General features: G+C 44.3%; 1 protein-coding gene across 1 annotated transcript in view; it reads right to left on the reverse strand.

Annotated features, from left to right (window-relative positions):
• Window positions 1-314: 314 nt before the first annotated feature.
• Window positions 315-24,907, reverse strand: part of OVOL2 (ovo like zinc finger 2) — a gene marked incomplete at both ends in the record, with an annotated part of 29,795 nt that continues 5,202 nt past the window's right edge. Inside the window, 2 exons of the mRNA XM_084247265.1 lie at window positions 315-628; window positions 17,040-17,229. Of these exons, the coding sequence (XP_084103391.1) occupies window positions 315-628; window positions 17,040-17,229 (504 nt within the window). The remainder of the gene's footprint in view (window positions 629-17,039; window positions 17,230-24,907) is intronic.

A 24,907-nucleotide genomic window follows, 5' to 3' on the forward strand; every position in this document is an offset into this window, starting at 1 on the left:
TAGGAGTCCTTTTTTCAAGGCACCATAAAATAATGATCCCTCTAGGAATCCCTCTGTCTCCATGTGTGGAAATTCTAAAAAGAAAAAAAATCCCTCACAGCCATCCACAAGCTTTTCAATGCAACTGTTCAGTAGGACACAGGTTCAGGGGCCTGATGCCACTATCAACAATTGACATGCTAGGAACACATCCCCTGCTGAGGCCCCAAAGGGACAGAGAGACAAAATGAACACTTGTAACTAGGAAGAGTCATTGAGGTGGTGGATCCACAAAACCAAATTCCACGTAAATGCAGCCACACTGTCCTCCCTCCTCACTTCTCCTCCTCTTCACTCAGGTTGGCGCTCCCCTGGAGTGTAGCCGTCAGCTTGCTTTGCAAAAGTGCCGCCAGTTTTTTGGATGTCTTTTTGAGAAACGCGCTGCCCGGGTGGGCACTGTTCACGTGTAGGTACAGGTCCTCCTGGGTGGGGCCTGTGTAGCCACAATCCTCACAGACATAGAGCTTATCCCGGCGCTGCTTGTAGGCGTACTGCTGCTGTACCCCGTGGATCTTCTTCAGGTGGGACTCCAAGGAGCAGCGCTGCGTGAAGGCTTTGTTGCACACATCACATTTGTAGGGGCGGATGCCTGCAATGAGGAGGGAGAGACATCACTGTTGGTCAAGGCCAAGTCAGTCTCCCACGAGGAAGCCATGACAATGGCCACGTGCATCCCAAGGGCACAAAAACCTAACAACCTGATTCAAAAATGGGTAGAGTAACTGAGTAGATGTTTTCCCAAAAAAAGATGGCCAACAGATCCACGAAAATGTGCTCAACATCACTAGTCATCAGAGAAAGGCAAATCAAAGCTACAGTGTGGTATTGTCTCATACCCATTAGGATGGGTGTCCTTGAAAGAACGAGAAATAACCAATGTCAGTGAGGAGAAAGGGAAGCCATGAATGCTGTTGATAGGATTATAAATTGGTGGGGGTATTATAGATGAAGTGTAGAGTTTCATTAAGACAACTAAAAATAGTGAACAATGATGTAAAATATATATATGTAAATTATATATATATATATATATAATTAAAAATAGCACCTCATTCAGCAATCCTACTACCAGGGCATATATCTGAAGGAAATGGAATGAGTATCTTGAAGGGATATCTGCACTCCCAATTCACTGCAGTATTTTATTTACAGTAACCAAGACATGCAGACAAGCTAAGTGTCCAGGGACTGATGAATAGATGAAAAAGATGGTATTCCAGCCACACATGTAAAAATGTTTCAATGATTCGCACAGACAATGGTGGTTCCAATGGGGTATATGTACAGCCCATGTGTGTGGTGCATTGTACCATCTAGGTTTGTTTAATTATACTCTGACATCTGCACAAGGATGAAATTGTCTAATGATGTATTTTTCAGAACATGTCACTATTATTAAGTGACATGTGACTGTACATACAAAGTAGAATATTATTTATTCATGAAAAAGAAATCCTACCTTTTGCCACAATATGGATGGACTTTGAGGGAATTATGCTAAATAAGTTACACAAAGATAAATAATGGGGCCTCCCTGGTGGCCCAGCGGTTGAGCGCTGGGTTGCGAAGCTGCCCGCGGCCTCTGCAGCAGCGGCTCGATCCCCGGCTGCTCCCCGGCCACCAGAGGTCTGGCGCGCAGACCTCTCCTGCCGCCCGCTGCTCCCCTCAGCAGTGTACTTCGGTCCTTCTGCCTGCTCTGCTCCCCGCTCTGGCTCTGGTGAATTCTCTCACCCTCCCGTGCTTCTGACTGTACCCAGTGCTTGTATAAACAAAACAAACAAACAAACAAATAAATAGATAAAACATGCCTCTATTAAAAAAAAAAGATAAATAATGTATGATCTTACATGTGAAAAAAATCAAAAGTCAAACTCATAGAAAAGAGCTAGAAAAGTGGCTTCCAGGGACTGAGGTAGTCGGAACATGGGTAGGGGTAGGGGGGAAATCTTCATAATCAAGAATTCGAGTAGAAGAAAATGATTAAGGCAGGAGACAAAATTGTCTACAAATGTTGATGATATCTACATGAGCAAGCATAACAAACGTGGATGCAAACATGTCCCCCAAACACCACCTGACTTGAGGAGTAGGACTTTTCTCCTCCCCAGATGTTTCTGCTTTGATTTTGGAGTGGGCAAAGTAAATTTCATTTTTAGTTTGTTTTCCCAGAAATCGACCTCAACACAAAGATTCCAGTACTAGGAGTTATTTGGGAGGTGACCCCAGGAAGGTCTTGTAGCGGAGTGAAGTGAGACAGGAACTAAAAGGAGCCCTTATGAGGTAGGATCATCAAGCAGGTCACCGCTGTGGGTAACCAGAATATTACTGGCCGGACAAAGGGGGTGTGAAGCATATACCCTGAGTGTCCCTGCCCTAGAAGTCAGGATCTGTATCCATGTGCTACATCAGCACAGTGGCGGGATACCCCAGGGTGGCACTGATTCTCACTCTGGCACTTCTGGCCCTGCCTCATGTAGGTAGAGTGGGCTCCGGAGAGAATTCCCTCTGTTGTAGATGTGGGCAGTTGCAACGCAGGTGTGCCCAGAAATGGCAGGGGCTGGGGAGTAGGCAGGATACCCATGGTATCCGCTACAGTTATGAAAGCATTTCCAAAGTAGACCTTGGGCTGGCTTTAGCATTAGGCTAATGTTAGTGGAGCTTTCTGGATGGAGAGTTTGCACGTACCACATACCAGGTTGTTCAGCCTTACCAAAGCATAATCATTCCTAATTCCACCATCAGTATTCACCCTGGCTATGTGAGGTCTGATGTCAGATAGCGATAAGAAGAATCTAAAGAAGGGGATAGGTCTGATGTCAGATAGAGATAAGAAGAGTCTAAAGAAGGGGATACTGGCAGTAAAAGAAAGTGCAATGTCACACCAGCAAGCAAGCTAGAAAAAGGTGGGTAACATGCTGGAGAGATAGATGTGAGCAGAGAGGGGGCAGCCACCAGCCAGACCATCTCAGCGCTCAGAGGCTAGGAAGATGCATTTTTATTTTCACGTTAAAAAATAAATTGAGGGGCCTCCCAGGTGACGCAAGGGGTTAAGCACAGCACTATGGAGCTAACAGCCACTACAGCACAAGTTCAATCCCTGGCTAGGGAGGTGACCCACATGGCATGGCAGACCTCTCCTGTCTCACCCGCTGCTCCCCTCAGGAGTATGTTTCAGTAGATCTGCCTGTACTATTCCCCACTCTGTCTCTGGTGATTCTTCTCACACACACATCCCACCCTGGCATCGCTGGCCTGCACCCCAGCTCTTGTATGCAAAAATAAATAAATCGTTAAAAAACAACAACAAAAAATTGATGGTTTACATCTAAAAGTAATACCCAAGTTTAAGGTGAGAAATAAAAATAATGAAAGATCCTCTTTCGGGGCCTCCCTGGTGGCGCAGCAGTTGATCGCTGGGTTGCGAAGCTGCCCGCGGCCTCTGTGGCGCCGGTTCAATCCCCGGCTGCTCCCCGGCCATCGGAGGAGGGTCCCGCATGGCGCGCAGACCTCTCCTGCCGCCCGCTGCTCCCCTCAGCTGTGTCCTTCGGTCCTTCTGCCTGCTCTGCTCCCCGCTCTGGCTCTGGTGAATTCTCTCACCCTCCCGCGCTTCTGACTGTACCCAGTGCATGTATAAACAAAAAACAAACAAATAAATAAATTTAAAAAAATGCCTCTATAAAAAAAAAAAAAAAAGATTCTCTTTCACTGCATGCATCTCTCACTTCCCAAATGCCACTGTCAACAGTTTCTTGTGAATTCTTTAAAATTTCCACAAATTATATACATATATATGTAAGATTAGATCTATAATACTACATCTACAGGCACATAGTTTTATTGCATTTTGCTTTACTTTTAATGAATATTATATACAGTCATACAGTTTTATTGTGTTTTACTTTATTGCACCTTGCAGATATTGTAGGGCTTTGTTTTGTTTTTTAAAGAGATTGGAGGTTTGTGGCCACCCTACTTCCAGCAAGTCTTTTGGTGCCATTTTCCCAACATGATGTACTTACTTTGTGTCTCTGCATCACTTTAATTAAGGTACGTACACTGTTCTGTTAGGTATAATGCTATTGCACACTGTTAGACTATTAGTCTACCCGACTACAGTATTATGTAAATATAACTTTTATATGCACTGGAAACCAAAAATGATGTGTAACTTGTTTTATGGCTATATTAGCTTGATTGCAGTGGTCTGGAACTGAGCTGGCACTATCTCCAATGTGTGCTTATACATAAGTTCTCTTCTTTGGGGCGAAGGTCCAGAGCGGGGAAGGCTCTTGCTCACCATTGTGCCCCTTTCTTCACTCTGTGCAATCTCAAACCACCTGCCACAATTAATAACTTTTATATTAACTATGGCTGATTAGGCAGTGGGATTACAAACCTCCCTGTCCCGCTTTTCTAAGACTGGGATTAAAGTACAGCAGGCAATAGCCTCAGGAACAAAACTAAAGGTCATGGCAAAAACACATTTATCAGGAAAATATTTAAAAAGTCAAAATAACTGTGAAAACATCCAGGATGAATAAGTGTCCAAAATTTTAAGTCAGGACAGCATCAGATAGTACCTTCTCAAGCCATATGGAGCCTGAGGTGAAAGGAAAAGGTAAGGTACAATGCAGGTGTTCTTCGGTATTTTTTAATGTTTTTTTTTTTTCCCCTCAGAGTGTTCACGTTATTGGGAAGATATTAAAAAATTGAAAAATGTAGGGGGCCTCTTTGGTGGCACAGGGGTTAAAGTCTCAGAGCTAATCAAACTATCACCAGCCACTGAGGCCTGAATTCAATCCCCATCCCCGGCCAGGGACCTACCCATATGGTGCAGCAGTAGACCTCTCCTGTCTTGCCCGCTGCTCTCCTCAGCAGTGTATTTCAGTCAATCTGCCTGTTCTGTTCCCCACTCTGTCTCTGGTGAGTCCTCACACACCCCCTCCGCCCAGCACATCTGGCCTATACCCCCATTCTTGTATGCATAATTAAATAAAAAAATGAGCTCTTAATACTTTTAAAAAATTGAAAAATGTATTAAAAGTCACATTTAGAAATGCTTAAACATTTCATTTATACAAGAATTGAATTTGCTATGATTTTACTATCCTGACTTTAATGGAAACAATCTTACCAAAAGATATTTTTAAATCTATTTTTTTTAAAGATTTATTTATTTATGCATATAAGAACTGGGGTACAGGCCAGATGTGTGGGGGTGTGAGAGGATTCACCAGAGACAGAATAGGGAGCAGAACAGGCAGACTGACTGAAATACACTGCTGCCCTAGGGGAGCAGTGGGTAACACAGGAGAGGTCTGCTGCACCATGTGGGTCACCTCCCTGGCCAGGGACTGAACTCATGCTGCAGTGGCTGCGGATAGTTTCATAGTGCTGCATCTTAACCCCTTGTGCCACCAGGGAGGCCCTTTAAATCTATTTTTTTTACTTAACAGTATTCTTGGAGATTCTTCCATCTTGGTGCTTAGAGTTCCACTTCATTCCTTTTTAATAGCACCATGGTCTTTCGTTGGACAGTTGTATCCAAATACTATATGTTAAAAACCAGAGGGTGAGGCAGCACCACACCCATCCTTCACACTCCTCCCATCATGTCATCCTGCCTTATACAACCTGTGGCCAAAGTCCATCTGTGGACCAACAGTCAAACCTCCCCACCTTGGAGCTTGTTGGAAATGAAGTCTTAGGCCCATCCCAGACCTTCTGTACTGATTAGTTCTCATCCCCAGCAGGCTAGTCAAAACACAGATTCCAGGCACCACCCCTGGCAATTCTGGTTTTGGGGTGGGGCTGGTAATTTGCATTTCTCTCACGTTCCCAGGTCGATGTGAAGCTGCTATCCTCTGAGAGTCACAGGTCTAAAGCAATGAAAACTCAGCCTAGGACAGCAGCTTCCAGGTGCCATAAGGCAGCCATGTCTCTCCCCACCCTGTTCTTTAATGGTAGTTGTGGAGGGGGGCTTAAAAAAACACTCTTTTCATGAAGTTTTTTTTTTTTTTAATATACAGATGATAAAAGAAGTGGAAATGGAAAAAAAAAAATTCTTCCCACCCACAGCCAACCATCCAAACAAATCAAATCACTTTCATTTTTCTTTCAGTCCACACCCAGAAGTGAACTTCATTTCCTGCAGCCCTCATGAAAAAACTCTTGGATCAGACTAACAGTGAGACGTTACTCCAGCCAACAAGCCATATACCGGCCTAGATTATATTTCACACATTCTAGAAAAACTGTCCAAAGTTAAATTCATTTACAATCTTCAGCACTTGGCACATAATAGGTGCTCAGTAAATAACTTTAAAATGAATGAAAGAGTGAATGCTGCTGGAGGGAGAGATCACATCTTTGGACCTAGTTTTCTACAAATGGAAGAGCTACAAGACCCCTTCAAATGACGATGCCCACTTGAGTTTCATGTTGGTGCCACAGAGGGCTGTATATTTTACTAGGCCCATCGGCTGGGTCCCACACCTCTGGCAGATCAAGCCACAAACCTGATTCAGACTCATAGTTCATCAAAACAGAAATTCTCCAGAAACCAGTTGTTCCTTTAAATAGTTACTGGAAATAACCTACCGCTACTTAAAAACATTCATGATGAAACCAGCACATTTACACCAGGCTTTAACCTGCATGCAGCAAACTCCTGGATTGTTGCAAAAAGATATTTCCAGTCCTCCTTGTGGAGGTCCCAGTGCCATAAGATGACCTAAAAAGGAGACCTGCAGAGGGCTGACTGCTCTGCCTGCCCCACCTCCTCAGAGGGGACACTTCAGGCCAAACACAGTACAACAGGCGCAGGTGCCAGGGTTGCATCTCCTTGGTCTCTTCACTCAGCAGGTCAGCCAGGCATCTAGAGGCAGAGGACCCTGTAAGGCCTGGACAGCAAAGGCTGGGGTATTTCAGAGCCCTGTTTGGTGCAGACAATGGAGAGAACGGGGATGATTGCTGCATGGGATTCCTTTCAGGGAGGGTGGGATTTGAGCATGTTAAGGAAGATGAAGGACTCTAGGACAGAGATGAAAGGGAGACAGGGGCCTAAGAGCTCCAGTTATGACTATTCTGACTTTTGCAAACCTGTCTTCCTCCCTTCCCTCTTTATTTATTTTTAAAATTTTATCTTTTTTTTTTAAAAGATTTATTTATTTATTTATTTATACAAGCACTGGGTACAGTCAGAAGCGCAGGAGGGTGAGAGAACTCACCAGAGCCAGAGCGGGGAGCAGAGCAGGCAGAAGGACCGAAGTACACTGCTGAGGGGAGCAGCGGGCGGCAGGAGAGGTCTGCATGCCATGCGGGACCCTCCTCCGGTGGCCAGGGAGCAGCTGGGGATCAAACCGGAGGCGCAGAGGCTGCGGGCAGCTTCGCAACCCAGCGCCCAACCACTGCGCCACCGGGGAGGCCCCCTTCCCTCTTTAAAGCCCACATTCATCCCTCACTCACTGATGAGGGCAGACACTGTCATGCACAGGCCCTTGGTGACCCTTTCTGGGCTTGAGAACAAGTCCCTCTCTCCTGGTCACGCCCCCCCCATGCCTTGAAGGGGATGAAGGTGGCCAGAGAGGAGTCCTGGATTTGGGGACCGATGCCAAGGCCTTCCTGGCATTGGGGCCTTACCCACCTTAGCGCTCTCCAACAAGGATAATCTTATCTGTGTCTGAAGTGGGACACCAGAAGGAAAAATCATGATCCCTGTGCCAGATTCCATCCACCTACTGACACCTACACAAGTAACAGAAGCCAAGGCCACTGCAAAATGAGGCAGCACACACCTGCCACAATCAAGTCCATGGTCAGATTCCTGAACCTCTCCAAGTTGTAGTTTCCTCACCTGTAAAATGGGGCTAATATTCATATGAAGCTGCTGAGGATCAATCTGATGTCATATACAAAGGGCCTGAGCATCCCACCTACTCTGGGATACAGCTTCAAGCGCTCACCATGCGCTCAACATAACACAAATATGTTCTATTCATAAGTGCCCTGGTGGGTATATGAGTATTTATTTATTTTTAAAGACTTGTTTATATATTGCATAGAAGAACTGGGGTATAGGTCAGATGTGCGGGGGTGAAAGGATTCACCAGAGACAGAGTGGGAAACAGAACAGACAGATTGAAATACACTGCTAAGGGGAACAGCAGGCGAGACAGGAGAGGTCTGCTGAGCTATATATGGGTTAGCTCCCTGGTCGGGGGTCGAACTCAGGCTGTAATGGTGATAGTGCTGAGATTTAACCCCTAGGCTAACAGAGAGGCCCATGAACTGGTGGGTATATGAGTACTTAGTGGGTTTTTTTTATAAATGGACCTATATGTACACTTTTTGTATTCACTTTTGGACCTATTTTTTATTTCATAACAAAAAAAATAAAAGGGGAAATTTTTTTTTAAAATGTGGTCACTGAATGGCAGAAGGGTAGTCCTCTACTGCCTAGTCCAAGAAATATTGTGTGTTGGGTTATCGAGAAGGGACTTTTCACAAGCGGCCATGATAATGGTTCACAGGCGATATGGTGGTGGGAGATTTATGGGGACTACATCTGAGGGGGGAAATCATATGTTGTAGAAAAATGAACAACGATGTAAGAAAATTTTAAAAGTTTAATAAAAAAATAAAGAAAGAAGGAAGAAAATAAATAATGGATGGATTAAAAAAAAGGGGGGGTTCTTTTAAAAAATTCTATTCCTCTTACAAAATCAAATTTCCTTTCCCATGTACCCAAAGGAAATTCAGTTATTAGAACTTCCTGCTTGCTTTCCTTGCTGAACCTAAGTGCCTCTCTACTGAATTTCAATCAAACATGAACTTCAGCAAGCTTTTTGCAGGCCTCCTATGGGAGAGGACATTAGGGAAACCTCCTCAGAAGGCAATGTGGAAACTTCCATAATGTCTACTGTTTGGCCCGCCTCAGGGAAATTATTTACACAAAGACTTATCCTGGTAGTTAAAGGATCTACCAGAATATTCAAGGTGGTACAGGAAGGAAGGGAGGGAGGGAGGGAAGGAGGGACAAAAACAGGGGAGGGAGAAAAAAAAAATCTCTGAAAATGGAATCAAGTATCATCAATTAGGCAAAGGGAAAATGATGGTAGTCCCATATTTGAAACTATGAAATAAATTTCACCTTAAGAAATTCTGACAACTGGGGCCTCCCTGGAGGTGCAGGGGTTAAAGAGAGCACTATCAAGCTATCAAGCTATTGCCAGCCACTACAGCTAGGGAGCTACCCACATGGCACAGCAGACCTCTCCTGTCTTGCCCACTGCTCCCCTCAGCAGTGTATTTCAGTAGATCTCTCTGTTCTGCTCCTCACTCTATCTCTGGTGAATCCTCTCACACCCCACACCTCTGGCCTGTACCCCAGTTCTTGTATGCATAATAAATAAATCTTTTTTTAAAAAAGAAACTGTGACTACTATTAAAAAAGAAAGAAGTAGACACTTGTGTAGATATGAAACAGTATCCAAGATATATATCACATTAAAAAAAAAAGTGTGCTAAAAACCAGGAAAAATTAAATATTGGTTTTTTTTTCAGGAACAAAATGTGCTTGGTGTGGGAGAGGTGCTTACTTTTTTTTCTTTCATTTTTTTCCCTTTCATATTGCTTTTACACTAAAACGCAAGTTAAAATTAAGTGACAGATAAAACAGAAGAGAGGCAGTTTGATGAGTGAATTAGGCAATTCCACAAGACAGCGTTAGATTTGCTAGGGGTGGGGTGACGTTATTCTCTTTCCTTCCATCTCCCCCACTCTAAACTTCTACTATCTGCATTTTTTCCCAATCCACTCAATCCTTTCCTTCAGCTCCAAACAAAGACACCATTGTTCTCTTCCTCAATCAAGATGGGATTTGTTTGCCTTCTCTTCCCTCTCAAAGTAGCCTGATGGAAGATAAGGCCAGAGGGCACCCCAGGGGGTGGGGCAGAAACTGCACCTCTACCAGAACCCCCTCCTCTCTTCCCTGACCTGGCTGAATTCCTCACTGCTCTCTCCACTGCACTCAGAAGCACCCCAGGAATGGCAGTAGCCTAGAATCCACTGGCTCCAGTCACAGTGCAGTGTAACCAACAGGGGTTATGCCCTCCTGGAGCCCCCTCGACAGGGGGTGGAGGCGGTCACGCCACAGAGGTGTGTGCTCTTTTCAACTGTCACTAGTGGCTGACACTCTTTCTTCTCTAGAGCTTTTTATATTGGCAGAAGTGTTTTACAGAAAAAGTCGTTATTTCACAAACGGGAAAAATGAAATCCCTTTCCATGAATGCTGTACTTGTCTGATGAACCTGGAATGTCTGGTCAAGCCAGTAAACAATGCCCTAACCACACCTAATGCATTTCAGGCCCATCAAGGGGAGTCTGCATTTCCAACACGCTCTCAGGTGCTGCTGGCTCATGGTCCACACTTTGAGTAGAGAGGGTGTAGACACTCGGAATCTGGTTACTTTTCACCCTAAAATACAGATCCCACGCCCCTCCCCCCCCCACTGTTAGGGGAAAAGGATGTCCTAAAGCTAATTCCATACAGGCTTCGTGGACTCCACCCCCACCCCAGGCCAAAGCCAAAGACACTGGGAACTCCAAATCCCATCACCACCAAAGGGAAGGTGGCTGGGACCTGAGGGTGGGGTTAAGCAGCCAGGTTGATATAAAAGGCAGACACGTGGGCTTTGAGGTTCCCCATTTTGGCTCTCCGCCAGCTCGCAGCTTCCGGCCAGCTCCGAGAGTGACTTTGGGTTTCCTGGTCATTGGATCGGGTAGGACGCATTAAAGACTTTATTTCCCTATTTTCTCCCTGAGTTGTACATTTTCCTTATTTCCTTTCCTCTTGTAAATAAACCTTTTATTAACCTTTTGTGTGTGCCTGTAGTGGAGTATTCGTAAGTCCCTTTTAAGCGCGCGGGTGAGGACCCACAGCCAGGAACCCGTTCAATATCGGGGTTGCTCTATAACACCATCACAAGCAAGTCACTGCTTCAATGGATGGCCATTTTCAGAATGCATCCCAACAGGTTCAACTTTAAATGTTTAAACAAATCCAAAAGATTGTTTTCTCTAAAAACAGGCCCATGATGTTATTTGTGGGCAGTCAACATGTTTCTTTAAAGCTCATGGCTCCCTCTCTCTATTCTGACCTGAAATGGGTCAAGGGCCATCATTTCCCACTTGGGCCTCAGTGGTCCTGTCAACTTCACTGAAATAGTCATTTCCTCTATTATGTGTGTAGTGGATGCTGGTGGTCTCCCATCCAGACCCGCTTTTCTGGGCCAGCGTCTCACCAGCTGTCATACGTGTTGGCTGATCACAGCTCCTGACTGTCCCCCTCTCTAAGGAGTGGGCACCAGCCAACTGACCTCCCTGCCCAGGGAGAGGCAAGCCCTGCCCAATCTCCAAATGACATGGTATAGAAATGTCCCCACTTGTTTCTAGACATAACAAACCTGTAGTGCCACTCACACTCCAAAGCCCCCATGGGATCAGGCTGGGACCAAGACTTCACCGGAGGCCACTTTCCTTGTCAGCTCCTTCCTCTACCTTTGTCCTGCTTCCCACACTTCCTTACTGGTTGCTCCTGAGCGTCCTCCTTTCCTCAGTCATTTTATAAGAATCACCATCTCAGGGCCTCGCTGGTGGTGCAAGGGGTTAAGACACAACCTATGAAGATATCCACAGCACAAGTTTGATCCCTGGCCAGCCAGGGAGCAACACACATGGCACAGCAGACTTCACCTGCTGCTCCCGTCAGCAGTGTATTTCAGTCAGTATGTCTGTTCTGTTCCCCACTCTGTCTCTGGTGAGTCCTCTAACCCCCCCGCACCTCTGGCCTGTACCCCAATTCTTGTATGCATAAATAAATGAATCTTAAAAAAATTCACCATCTCAGAATCTGCTTCTACAGATGCTGAACGATGAAAAGTTGAATTGAAAACAGTCACTTACTTGCTGATAAATTTTCAAGAGCCTCATGGAGTTTTTTTCTGCCAGTTTTTCCCCCTTTTCCAATCTTGGATAAGGTGTCATTTAATTAACATTTTCTCTCTCTGTCTCTCTCTCTCTCTCTCTCACACACACACACCCCCCTCTCATTTACTCTTTTCTTGGTGAAGTCATATCCAGAAAAGAAGTCTTAATCTTTTCTTTCATCTTCTTGGATATTAATGTGAGACATTTTCAGGTTCTAGTTTCCCTGGGTCTGTTCCAAGATGTATCCTTGTGTTTGGAGTCTTTCCTTAGATTCCTTGTTCTGTAAGTCACCCTAGGGGACAGGAGTAGTTATGGGTGAAAGAGGTGGGGTGGGGGTGGGGAGAGTTAATCCTGATTCTGATCTTACTCACTTTGCCCTCTCGTCAATATTGTAGCTACAGTTCTCAATAGAAAGTTTCTGGGATGCCAGATAAGTCTTTAAAATAGTCATGGCCTGGTCTACTCAGACACCCTTCTCTCAACTGTCTACTGTATTGTATTACAGTGTATCTTTGCTTCTGGCCTAAATATAACATTTATTTATGATCATCAAGAGCAAAAATCCAACATTCACATCTCAATCAAAGGCAAGACCAAATACCTAGAATTCCGGTGAGATCCTTTGACTCAAGTAAGGTTATTAGCATGAACTAAAAAAATGTCTTACAACGCCCAATTTTTGCTCATTTTATTGATTATCCCTTTCATACAGCCAGAGAAGGCAGGGGGCCTCCCTGGTGGAGCAGGGGTTAAAGTCTAGCATTATCAAGCTATCACTAGCCACTGCCACCTGAGAGAGATCCCCGGCTAGGGAGCTGACCCAGGTGGCACAGCAAACCTCTCCTGTCTCGCCCACTGCTCCCGTCAGCAGTGTATTTCAGTCAGTCTGCCTGTTCTGCTTCCCACTCTGTCTCTGGTGAATCCTCTCACCAAGGTACCTCTGGCCTATACCCCAGTTGTTGTATGCATAAATAAATAAAAATAAATCTTTAACAAAACATTTCAAATGGTTAGCATAGATTTCAGCAATCTTAGTGCTATCCAACAGAAATTAAAATGTAAGCCACTTTTAATTTATACATGCCAAGTATCTCATTAAAAAATAATTTTAATGATATATTTTTTGAACTAATGTGTTTAAAAATTACCATTTCAATGCAAAATTCAACACTTAAAAATTAAGATATTTTACATTCTTTTTCACATTCTTTAAAATCTAATGTCTTTATACAAATAATACATCTCAACTGGACTCACTAAATATCAGGGGCTCAGCAGCCAAGTGTGGCCAATAGCTGCTTTACAGGCCAGTGCAGCTGCAGGTTTTCGCATTCCTAGATCTCCCCTAAACATTAGCTTATCCCCTCATGGAGAAAGCATGTGAAACCCTTGGGGAAAACACAGGGGAAGATGTTTTTACTCACCAATTTCAGTGACGTTCAGCCCCCTCCTATAAGAGTCACCTCAAGTACCACCCATGAGGAAGAGGCAGACCACGCCCTTTCTTGCCTACCCTGTGGGCAGAGGACATCTTGGCATCACTGAACACACGTTCACAAGCTCCACTGCAACCCGCTAAATTCCAGGCTGGAGTGTGCAGCTTGTGCAGGTCAGAGTTCCCCTTTATCTCCTTGCAGAGCAAGCAGGCTTCTAGAAACTGAAATGGGGCAAGCTGATGAGGCCCTGCCTTAGGGACAATGGGCAGCGAAAGGGACGCTATAAAGGGCAGAAGACCATTAGCTTCAGGATCAGTGAGTTGTGGTTCTGATCCACCACTTTTAGGGTTTCATCTCCCTGAGCCTGGTATTCCCTAAATCTAGAAAATAGGGTAACAATAGCATCTGCTCCTTGGGGTTGCTAGAAATAATGATCAATTCTGAGGGCCTGGCAGGAAGGGAAGCAACCATGTGTAGCCTGCTGCCATCTGAGGAGCCTGTAGCCCGCTGCAGGGTATCCCAATCTCAGCAGAGTCACCGCCTTCATTTGCTAGCCTTTCTTCCTCCCTGGGAAAGGAGACATTGTCTCCTTGGCAAACACTGTCAACTGCTCATCCGAATGCCCTCAGCCTGCCACTAGGCCCTGTAAGTCAAGTGGCTTCCTGCATGTCCTGCCAAAGAACATACCCCAGAAACATGACAGGCCTGCAAGAGTGTAAGGAGAAGGGGACTAACCAGGAGTTGGGGGTCTCAGGATGGACCCCCAAGTAAGGAGGGATGGGTATTGATACTTAATACCCCAGTTTCCTCAGCCCTGGAGCAATCCAGAGCTATATTTATGCACAGAGTACCCAATGGGACTTAGCCCCAGTTACTCTTATTGGCTATCTTCCTCTCTCTATTTCCTCTCCACAACCTCTCATCATACCTCCCAAATAAACTTATACTCATATCCTTTCTATCAGGGTCTGTTTTAGAAGCAAGAAAAACTAAGACACTGAATCTTCAATTCCTTTGTCCTTCTGTCCAGCTGTGGAAATCTTGCTCAGTTGAAAGGCCACTTCCTCCAAGAAGCCTCCCTGATGCTCACCAATGTACCTCTCCACTAGCATGCCACTTTTTCTTCTGTCTTACATGATATTTTTCTTATGTAGCAGTCAAATGTTTGAGCTCTTTCCCCTGATGTTAGCTGAGCTCTCCACAGTCCTAGGGCCTGTCACTGCCAGTTATTTCAAATTATACCACTAATAACAGAGAATATTTACTAAATGCATATAATACAGAAAGCTCTTTACCTGCAATTTAACCCTGAAATCTCACTCATCACTTTAGGTGATAGGTGCTAAAATTGTGCCCATTTTTGAGATAAACTAAGGCAAAAATGATTTTAAAAGTTCTCACAATTAACTTAGATGTGGAATCCTTAACTATAACACCATTGACTTAACTTGTAAACTCTTCCCTGAAAAGCCATCAGTCCCTAATATTTCTGGGTCAATTCTCCATCAATGGAGAACAAACTCAGTCACAGAATGAGGCAGCTCCTCCAATGCAAAGTTAATTCCCACTGAAAGTTGCCAATAGTTAAGAGTTGCTTCCTGTGCCTCCCTCCCTCACTTTGTCTTAAAGACCAGGATTGGGGGAGTGACCACAGAGCCACGAGCAAGGAGAAGAAACAGGTCACGCTCTCAAGGACATCCTCAGATAGAGACGACAAACTCAGAAACCCTCCAGGACACCAGTGACAAATGACTGAACAGTGGTTCCCAATTTCCTCCAACCCTCTAGGTCAACTGGATATAAGGCTGGCTTTGCAGATACTTGAAGGGTCCATTGACCCAACTCTGGGAGGTTCCCCCACTTAGTGGGCCCCTACCACCACCAGAGGACCTTCCATCACCCTATAGGACCCTTCCGTACTCTATAAGACCCTCCCTCCACCTACACTACACGAGCTCCTCCACTCCACCAAGCCCTACCATTTTCCCTACCTCAATCTAGGCTCAGTGGTCAAACTTCTACTGCTTTGAGGTCAGGCAGCCAGACCCCCAAGTGCACACACTATAGGGTTCCATTTTTATCACATTCAAAACCTGGCAACAGTAGGCAGTTTCAGGACTAGTGGTGCCTCTAGAGGGAAGCAGATAGTGACTGGGGGGAAGGGAGGGAGGATGCAAGAGGGAGGGGCTGTGACTTCAAAGGCTGTTGCTTGGTCTGTGTGCTAATTATAAGGGTGTGCCCATTTTGAAAGAATCCCCAAACTCGTTGAACTATGCACATATAACTTGCCCGCTTTTCTGGATGTATGTTACAGAAGTAACAAATTCCTTCGAAAAAGTGTTTAAAAGGAAAAGAGAAAAGAAACCCATTAGTATGCCAGACCCCCTCTAAGGTGGAGGACACTCTTCTCAGGCCCAGGAAGGAGCTCATGGCCAGCATTCTTAGAACAAAAATGCATGATAAGGGCAATTAAAAAAAATGTGAACACAGGTCCTGGGTGAGGATCCATCTGGATCCGGACAGAGGAGTGGGTACTTTCCATTCCTACCAAAATGCTAAGGGAAATGCTGACCACTCTGAAAGGGCTTGAGGGACCAGGGGAACTACATCTAATAAATTCTATGAGGCTGTAGGGATATTAGGTAGCCAGCAGGATGAGGCTGAAGAATTACCATGGGATGGGTTTAAATGAGATGAAATGGGGTAGACTGGGAAAGGAAGGGGATTTGAAAATGGGACCCATATTGTGGGGGAATTTACATGGAGCCTGTCAAGATGAGGAGTCTGCATTCCATCCTACCCGACTTAGAGATTTTTATAGGAGGGAAGTGGCATCCTTACAATTCTCCTCAAGGGATCACTCTGGCAGACCTGTGGATGGTGACCTCAAGGAGTCTGGAGACCAGATATTCCTAAGATAAAGCTATAGGCTGCAACCAAATCAAAGGCTGGGGGAGAGGCCACTGAGCATCCCAGGATACTCTGTGAACTAGAGCCAGTGAGGACCCATATACACACTTCATAGGTAGGGAAACTGAGGAAAACCAAGGGGAGGAAGATGCTTGGCTGGCAGGCTCAAGTGGAAGGCTTAGTCAGCTCTCAGTGAGTCAAGCGTTTTCCTCTTTTTGTGAACTCTCAGGTGGAACATGATGCTATTTTGATACAGGCTTACTTCCCAAGAAAGAAGCATAAAATACCACCAGCAGGACCCCAAGAACCACATTCTAGCAGTCAGTCCAGCTGAAAGCTAAACTATGATCACTGCCAGCACCATCTCAGACACCACAATCCAGCCCATGAATAGCTTGGTGCCTTTCCAGCCCATGAATAGCTTGGTGCCTTGTTAGAACTTATATAATAATATCCATTTTACAAAGGCAAAATCAGACTTGGTGGGGGGAGGGGAGGCATGCCAGGTGATAAACCCAGATGGGTTTGCCCAAGTGCCCTGTCCTGTGATCTTTCCAGAAACACCACACTGGCCTCTGCTCCCAACTTGGTTCTTTGTTGGGAAAGGAACACGAACTCTTGGCTAGAACAACAAAACTGAAAGTGAAGCACATGCCCCATCCTTACCTGTGTGTGTGCGGACGTGCCTCTTCAGGTCAAAGGTATCATTGAAGCCTTTACCGCAGAAGGTGCACAAGTGCCTTTTTACCTGGTTGTGACACTTGAGGTGCCGGTTGAGCATGCGCTGCAGGCGGAAACCTTTACCACACAGGTCACAGTTGTAAACCGCTGGGTCGCTGCATGTGCCTGTGGTGAACTAGGACAGAGAGAAGGGCTGTGAGGACCCCAGTGCAGGCAGCACATCCCAGTGAGTTCAGTCTGGAGCCCACGTCCCCAAGGCTCTGGGCTTGGCCTGATTAGAGCTTCTGATCCCTAAAAATTCCAAGCAACTTTTGGTTTTAGGGAAGGTTGGCAGTTCCTCCCAACATGCATTCTCCCCTTCTTCCCTTCTTCCCTTCTTTCCTTCTTTCTTTCTTTCTTTTTTAGAGGCATGTTTTATTTATTTATTTATTTATTTTATTTGTTTGTTTGTTTTGTTTATACAAGCACTGGGTACAATCAGAAGCGCGGGAGGGTGAGAGAATTCACCAGAGCCAGAGCGGGGAGCAGAGCAGGCAGAGTGACAAAGTACACTGCTGAGGGGAGCAGCGGGCGGCAGGAGAGGTCTGCGCGCCATGTGGGACCCTCCTCTGGTGGCTGGGGAGCAGCCGGGGATCAAACCGGCACCGCAGAGGCTGCGGGCAGCTTCGCAACCCAGAGCTCAACCACTGCGCCACCAGGGAGGCCCACCCCCTTCTTTTTTTAAAACAGAACTCTGGGACCTCCCTGGTGGTGCAAGGGGTTAAGCATAGCACTATGAAGCTATCCACAGTCACTGCAGCACAAGTTCGATCCCCGGCCGGCCAGGGAGTAACCCACATGGTGCAGCAGACCTTTCCTGACTTGCCCACTGCTCCCCTCAGCAGTATATTTTGGTCAACCTGCCTGTTCCATTTCCCACTCTGTGTCTGGTGAATCCTCTCACCTCCCACACCTCTGGCCTGTACCCCAGCTCTTGTATGCATAAATAAATAAAACTCTTTTAAAAAATTAAAATAAAAAAAAAAAACGAACTCTGATTTCTATCTGGAGAGGTCACTTTCAGCTACGCATTTACATTTCCTGGCTTTCGACAAGCCATGGACATGACTAATGAATATACTTTTCAGGACCGGTACCCTTATCCCTGCCTGCTGGCTGAAGTTCCCACCGATTCATAAAGGGGAAGTCAGTGCTGAGGAGGGAAGAGCAGAAAGAAAGGAGGATTTAGTTCCTGATGATGTGTGGAGCATGCTAGAGTCCTCAAAGACAGCTATCATCAGTTCGTCCTCCCTATGCCCCCATGCTGCTGTGTCCATCAAGAGGTGGCAATCACATCCTCTCCCTTTGGATCTGGGCTGACCTGGTGTCATCTTCAGGTCTTAAGTGTCCTTGCAGCTTCTACCACATCCCTCTTAGAAGATACCTGATTTTTAAAAGCCCAAGGCCACCAGGCTATAAGGAAACACCTGGAGAGTGGAAGCCACATGCAGGAGCACTGAGGAGCCAGTATGAATAAACCCCAGGTGGATTTTGCAGCCCAACCTACAGCAGCCACCAGCTAGTGACCCTACCAGTGCATCCTGGAGCAGCACTCTTAAGCCAGCTGTCTCCCAGTTCCTGACCTACAATATTGTAAACAAGTAAAATGATCATTTTGGGAAGTGAATTGGTCAGTATCCCACAGGTTCATTATCAGCAAAACCATAATCAAATGAAATCCTGGGCTCTGGACTCCCAAATCAGGTGCACTCTCAAGTGCCACCTCTAAGGAAGAAAACAGGATCTATAACTATGTGATGAAAAACACCTGATCTGATATAGTCAAAGTTTTCATAGTTACCAAATCAGATCCTTTAGAAAATTGATCTGATTGCTCTGCCAAAATTCTATTCATAAAAAGACCTAAAAACTTATTTTCAGATAAACATCATGAGAAAAAGTTGGTCCTTTCCTGGTTCAACGCCTCGCTAGGCTCCTCCTTTCATCCACCCAGGGTATTGCCTTCCTCTGAGAACCAGCTCAACAGTCCCTTCCCTGACACAGTTTCTCCAACTACAGCATTCCCTGACCAAACATACTTTACAGGTGCCCTGTTTTGAATGTGCTAGAAATGGAATCCTATAGTGTGTGCCCTTTGGGGTCTGACTGTAAGGCATCTTTTTCAGTTCTATAGATGCAGGAATCAGTAAAAGTTTGACCTCGGTGCAGCCAGGGTGAGGTAGGGAAAATGCATAGGGAATGGCAGGGTGAGAAAAGAAAATGCTATCAAGACGATCATAAGAGTGAAAATACATTTACAACACTGTACTCTATTTACTGATCGCACAGGTTTATGTTGTCTGTTTACAAGAAAATCTGAGTATAAGGAGATCCACACAGTTTAGCCCAAGTTAAAGTCTGTGTTAATTAGAACATAGAAAACTGATCCTGGGGATCCCAATGAAAATCTTACAGGAAGCTGGAACAGTCTTTTAAAGTCTTAGAGAAAATATGCTTAAGGACTTGCCAACCTCAGTTCAAACCTGAATTTTTGTTTACTTTAATCCGTTTGGTAAATTCTTATTTTTCAAACGCTCTGCCTGTAATATGGATACCTTCTATTACAGTCCAGGATGAAAATCTCAAATCACTGGTATTATTCTCTTTGAAAAGAATAGACTCCAGAAGGCCAATGGGCAGAGAGATTAGTGACAATTTAATGAAGTACAGAGCCAATGAATCATCTGACCAAGATACAGAAAGCATTTTAAAACAGGGAGAAAATGAAAATGGAGGAGGAGATTGGAGACTGAGGGTACCATTTGCAAGACAAGGTTTTCTCAGAGAAAAACTACGAGTTTCCCAAGCATGTCTCAACAAAGGGAAATTTTTGATTTCTTCCCTTTCTTATACATCTCCACCTCACAACAAGGAAACTGAGTCACTACAAGTGCCGTCATTTAAGGGGTTCCTCTAAGATGGTATACCCTCCAATCCAAGAAGTGCTGTTTGCCATAACACACACACACTCGGCCAATGCAGTCACCCAACATTAACAAATTATGTTCGAACCCCGAAGAGAGCTTTGTAGAAAGAATTAAGGTTAATTAAATGGCAAAAGAACATGGCTGATGAAGCCAGCTGCTGTCAGACTATTTCATTTCTCAGAAAGAACAGATATTTGTAGGATAAATTCCTAAATGTGAAATTTCCCATGGAGCACATTTCACATGTCATGTGCCTTGAAACATGGTCCGTAATAGCAAAAGATTGGAAACGACCTATATTTATCAACAGAACTTGTTTTAAAAATGATGATAGACCTATATAATCAAAGCAACTGGAAAAAAGGAAAGAGACAATTCAACAGCAGTGTGAGTGAGACCCTTCAACGCCTAGTCCAGCCAAGTCCGCAGAAGACTCTAGCCCTAGCTGATAGCAACTGTGAGAGAATCCCTGGGCAAGAACCACTCAGCTGAGCCCAGTCATTCCCCAAAACCAAAAAATGCAACAATGATTTTATATTCCAAAATGTGAAACAGCTGGAATAGTATCAGACGTGGCACAGTCTCTCCAAAATACCAGATCTGCCATTTTTTCTTACTCTTCTCTCCCAAGATGGGATGATGCAGAGCACATGGGTTTTCTGGAATACCATCCCAGAGGGTCAGCTCTCCTTCCTTAGGTCATCTTTATTATGTTTAAGAGGGTTTGTACTTGGTGGGCATCCCTGATGACACAAGGGGTTAAGACACAAACTATGAAGCTATCCGCAGCCTCTGCAGCACGAATTCGATCCCCAGATGGCCAGGGAGCTACCCACATGGCGCAGCAGACTTCTCTTGTCTCGTCCGCTGCTCCCCTCAGCAGTGCATTTCAGTCAATCTGCCTGTTCTGTTCCCCACTCTGTCTCTGGTGAATCCTTTCACCCTCCACACCTCTGGCCTGTCCCCCAGTTCTTGTATGTATAAATACATAAATCTTTTTTTTTTTTTTGTGGGACCCTCACCGGGGCTGGGGATCAAACTGGTGCTGCAGAGGCTGCGGGCAGGCTCGCAACCCAGCGCTCAACCACTGTGGCACCAGGGGAGGCCCATAAATACATAAATCTTAAAAAAAAAAAGAGGGTTTATATTTGATACTGGAGCTATTAAAACTTCAAAATAGGGTTAACCAATCTTATCTTCATCCCTACTCTGCAAAAGAAAAGTAGTTACATATTAGTCACGGTAGTTATAAAAGGATAGTGGAATGGAGAGACAAGGAATGCTGAGAATAAATAAACCTTAGACCTGACTAGTTGTATGTCATTTAATATCCCTGGGCCATAATTTCCCACAAGTAAAAATAATAAAGTGGTATTAGATGATTTCTTTTTCCCAAGTTCAAGTCCATCTCCACCACCTAAAACTTGCAGTACATAAGCAAGTCACTTAACCTCACTAAGCCATAATTGTCTCACTTGTAAAAAGCGGGTAATAATTATCTTTGCCTCTTGGATTTTTAGCAATTTAAATAAGAAAAACTATGTAAAAAGGTCTGATGTCCCAAAAGCACTATTATAGTTAGACCAGTTCCAAAATTCTGTGATCCCCTATAAAAGTTAACTGGTTAAATCTCTTGTTTCTCCATTGGACTTTTGAGTTTTTTTTCTCTGATGAATGCAAAAGAGAATCAACTCTGAAATCCAAAAAACTTTGCAAAGCAACATTCTTTCTTATCTTCTTTAGCAGCAAAACCTGGCCGAAGTAGATGTGAAGCTACACATTGACTTCATCCCATTTGGTGTCAATATCTATGTGTTTTGATATGGAAATTATTAATGTACTTAATTACAGAGTACTGCTCCCAGACCTGTGGGGGTAGTATTCATGCCAGGTTACTTTCTGAAAAAGCTTAATAGTCTTAGCCTTCATCCAAAATTAACACTATGCAAAAAAGTCCTATTAAGTAGGGAGGTTACCATGAAGGGTAGAAGGTAACATCCGTCTTTTTTTTTTTTTATAAGATTTATTTATTTATGCATACAAGAACTGGATTACAGGCCAGAGGTGTGGGGGGTGAGAGGATTTCCCAGAGACAGAGTGGAGAACAGAACAGGTGGATTGACTGAAATACACTGCTGAGCAGAGCAGTGGGCGAGACAGGAGAGGTCTGCCTCGCCATGTGAGTAGCTCCCTGGCTGGGGATCGAACTCGTGCTGCTGTGGCTGAGGACTTAGATTGCATCTTAACCCCTTGCGCCACCAGGGAGGCCCAGTAACATCAGTCTTAAAATTAGTTCGGGCAAGAAAGATGAAGAGAATATTTCTCCAACCTTACTACTTAGCACTCTCTTGCTGGCTGTCCTGTTTTCTGCAGGATCTCAGCTTTCATTTTAAAAAACACACCACTCTAGTTCTAAAAAATAGGACTCTGCAGCAAAACAAACTGATCATTGTATCAGGGCTGCTGAAAACTTCAAGAGTGTCCAGGGAGGCAGGGACTTTGACTGACTAAGATCACTTACCTGTCAAACTTCTAAAGGAAAAGCAACAATGACAAGAAATTCCTTTTATTTTCTCTTGATGCTTCCACTAAACAACTTCATTAAACAAGTTCATTAAACGAATGGGTCTACTTCCTGTGAGAGGGAGCTGGGAGTCCAGGCTTCCTCCTGGTGGCTATTGAACAAGATTTCCACTGACACCTTTGCTAGACAAGTGTTGAAAACATGCTAAGCATGTTGCCCCAATTCCAATGGGGTAAAAATACTCCTCCTGAACTCAAGAATCATTCATTTCCTTAGACTTCCACATTGCTATAAGGCAGAATGGAGTACTTTCTCAATGCAGAGATAAAGGGTATATATCCTTTAAATCTGGAAGAAACTGAACCTCAAAAAGCTATAATCTTTGTGTGGTCAAATGACTTTTAAGTACACACACTGATTTTTATTGGGGCTTGTTGTCTAAAACAATTGTGTGTGTATATATATCCCCTTGAAAGGCCCATGGGTCTAGGTATAGTGTGGGGGAGAGGGAGAATGAAACCTGTTGTTTGTCTCATATCATGGTGAGAAACAGCTTCAGATCCCTTCGAGTCAAATGTCTATATTAATGAGCGAATTGTCAAAGATACTTCCCACCGTGTAATGCAGCAAGGCTCAAAGAATAAGGATTCTTACAGTGGGCTTTGCCACTAATGAATTTGAGAGATTCAATGAAACCTATTTCATCTTTACCTTTCTCTCCCTGAAAATGAAGAAATTGGACCACAGAAAAGTGCCAGTAGTAGATCCTCTACATGGACACTCAGCACACTTCTGCTGGGCCTTCTGGTGCTGTAGATGCTAAAAACCCAGAAACCACATTTTCCAGACACCCTTGCTGCTAGTTTTAGATATGACTTGGGTTCTACCAATTACAAGCAATCTCAGGAAAATTGAGTTCAGGCCTGAATTAAATAGACAGGGGCAGGTACAGGTTGAACGATATATACTCTGCACTAGTATAGATGCCAGGAGCTAGAGGCATAGAGGCAGCAGCTGCAGTGCTCTAGATGGCCTAGTTCTGGGGGTCTTGGGGGTATAAGCCCAGTAGGAATGTTCCCTACCTTTGGTGGGTCCAAATTCACGAGTCTGGTAAGCCAAATGAAGGGATGGCCAGTGAGTAACAAAGGGGATAAGATAAAGGACATTCAATTCTTTCTTGGGAGACACAATAGGCAAGGAGTTAGGGTCAGCGGTTAAGCTCCCTTCCAAATATCTAGTGGATTATCTTGCTTCTTTTCACCAAAACAAATCAAGTAAGTCGTTGGTCTTTTAGCAAATATCAAGTGGGTAGGTTTTTAAGAACTACTTAAAGCCATGATTCACAAGAATACTTTAAAAGAAAAACTAATAGGAAGGGATCATGCTCAGCGAAATAAGCCAAAAAGAAAAAGAAAAATACCGGATGGTCTCACTCATAGTAAGAATCTAGAAAACTTAAATAAGGGACCAGGAAAATGAGTAACTATAAGAAAGTGAAAATCAAAATCAACAAAAAACTATGAACCAGAGACACTTTTGGGGGGGTGGGGAGCGGGAGGGGAGGGATTGGGGTCAGAATGGGGGGGTTGCAATTGTATGGGGGAATATAAAAATAAAATTTATTATTAAAAAAAAAAAAGAAAAACTAATAGGCCATCATTATAGACTTCTGGCAAACCAACTATCTTAAAAACTGGTATATAAGGGGAATCTTATTCTGTCTTTCCTAAATGAACTATCTCACTGGCAAACCAAATAGCAGGTAGGGGAGTTGTCTCTCTATAGCAGAATATCAACTAATCTAGGTGAAGGACATACTTAGAATAGCACTGTTTTACAAACCTCTAATAAGCTGAAATATTTAGACCTTGGGCACCAACAACTGTAAGCTTCACAGAAACAACCAAACATTACTTGGCCCTGATGGAAATAGATGTCTGCCACCATGACATGTGTTTAGCAAAATAAATGAATCTGATCAAGTATCTAGAGCAGTGGTGCCCAATAGAACATTGTGGTGGCAGAAATGTTCTATTATGTACTGTCCAGTACAGTGGCCACTAGTCACATGTGGCTATTGAGCACTTGAAATATGACTTGTGCAGATAAGGAACTTAATTTCTAATTTTACTTAAGTTGAGTAATTAATTCCATGTAACTATGACTACCATGTTGGACAGGACAGCTGTAGATTCAGCCACCCAATTGGAAAGAAGATAGGAGACTAAGGTACATTAGACACTACAATGACACATTCTGCAAAATCCAGATTGCTGGAAATTCTCCAAAACAAACCACCCATCTCTTTGACAATTATAAGGACATGAAAAAGAGTTGGAGGGTAAACGTATTAAACTTGGAAG

The sequence above is a fragment of the Talpa europaea genome (assembly GCF_964194135.1).
Source record: "Talpa europaea genome assembly, chromosome: 11".
Classification (NCBI taxonomy): domain Eukaryota; kingdom Metazoa; phylum Chordata; class Mammalia; order Eulipotyphla; family Talpidae; genus Talpa; species Talpa europaea.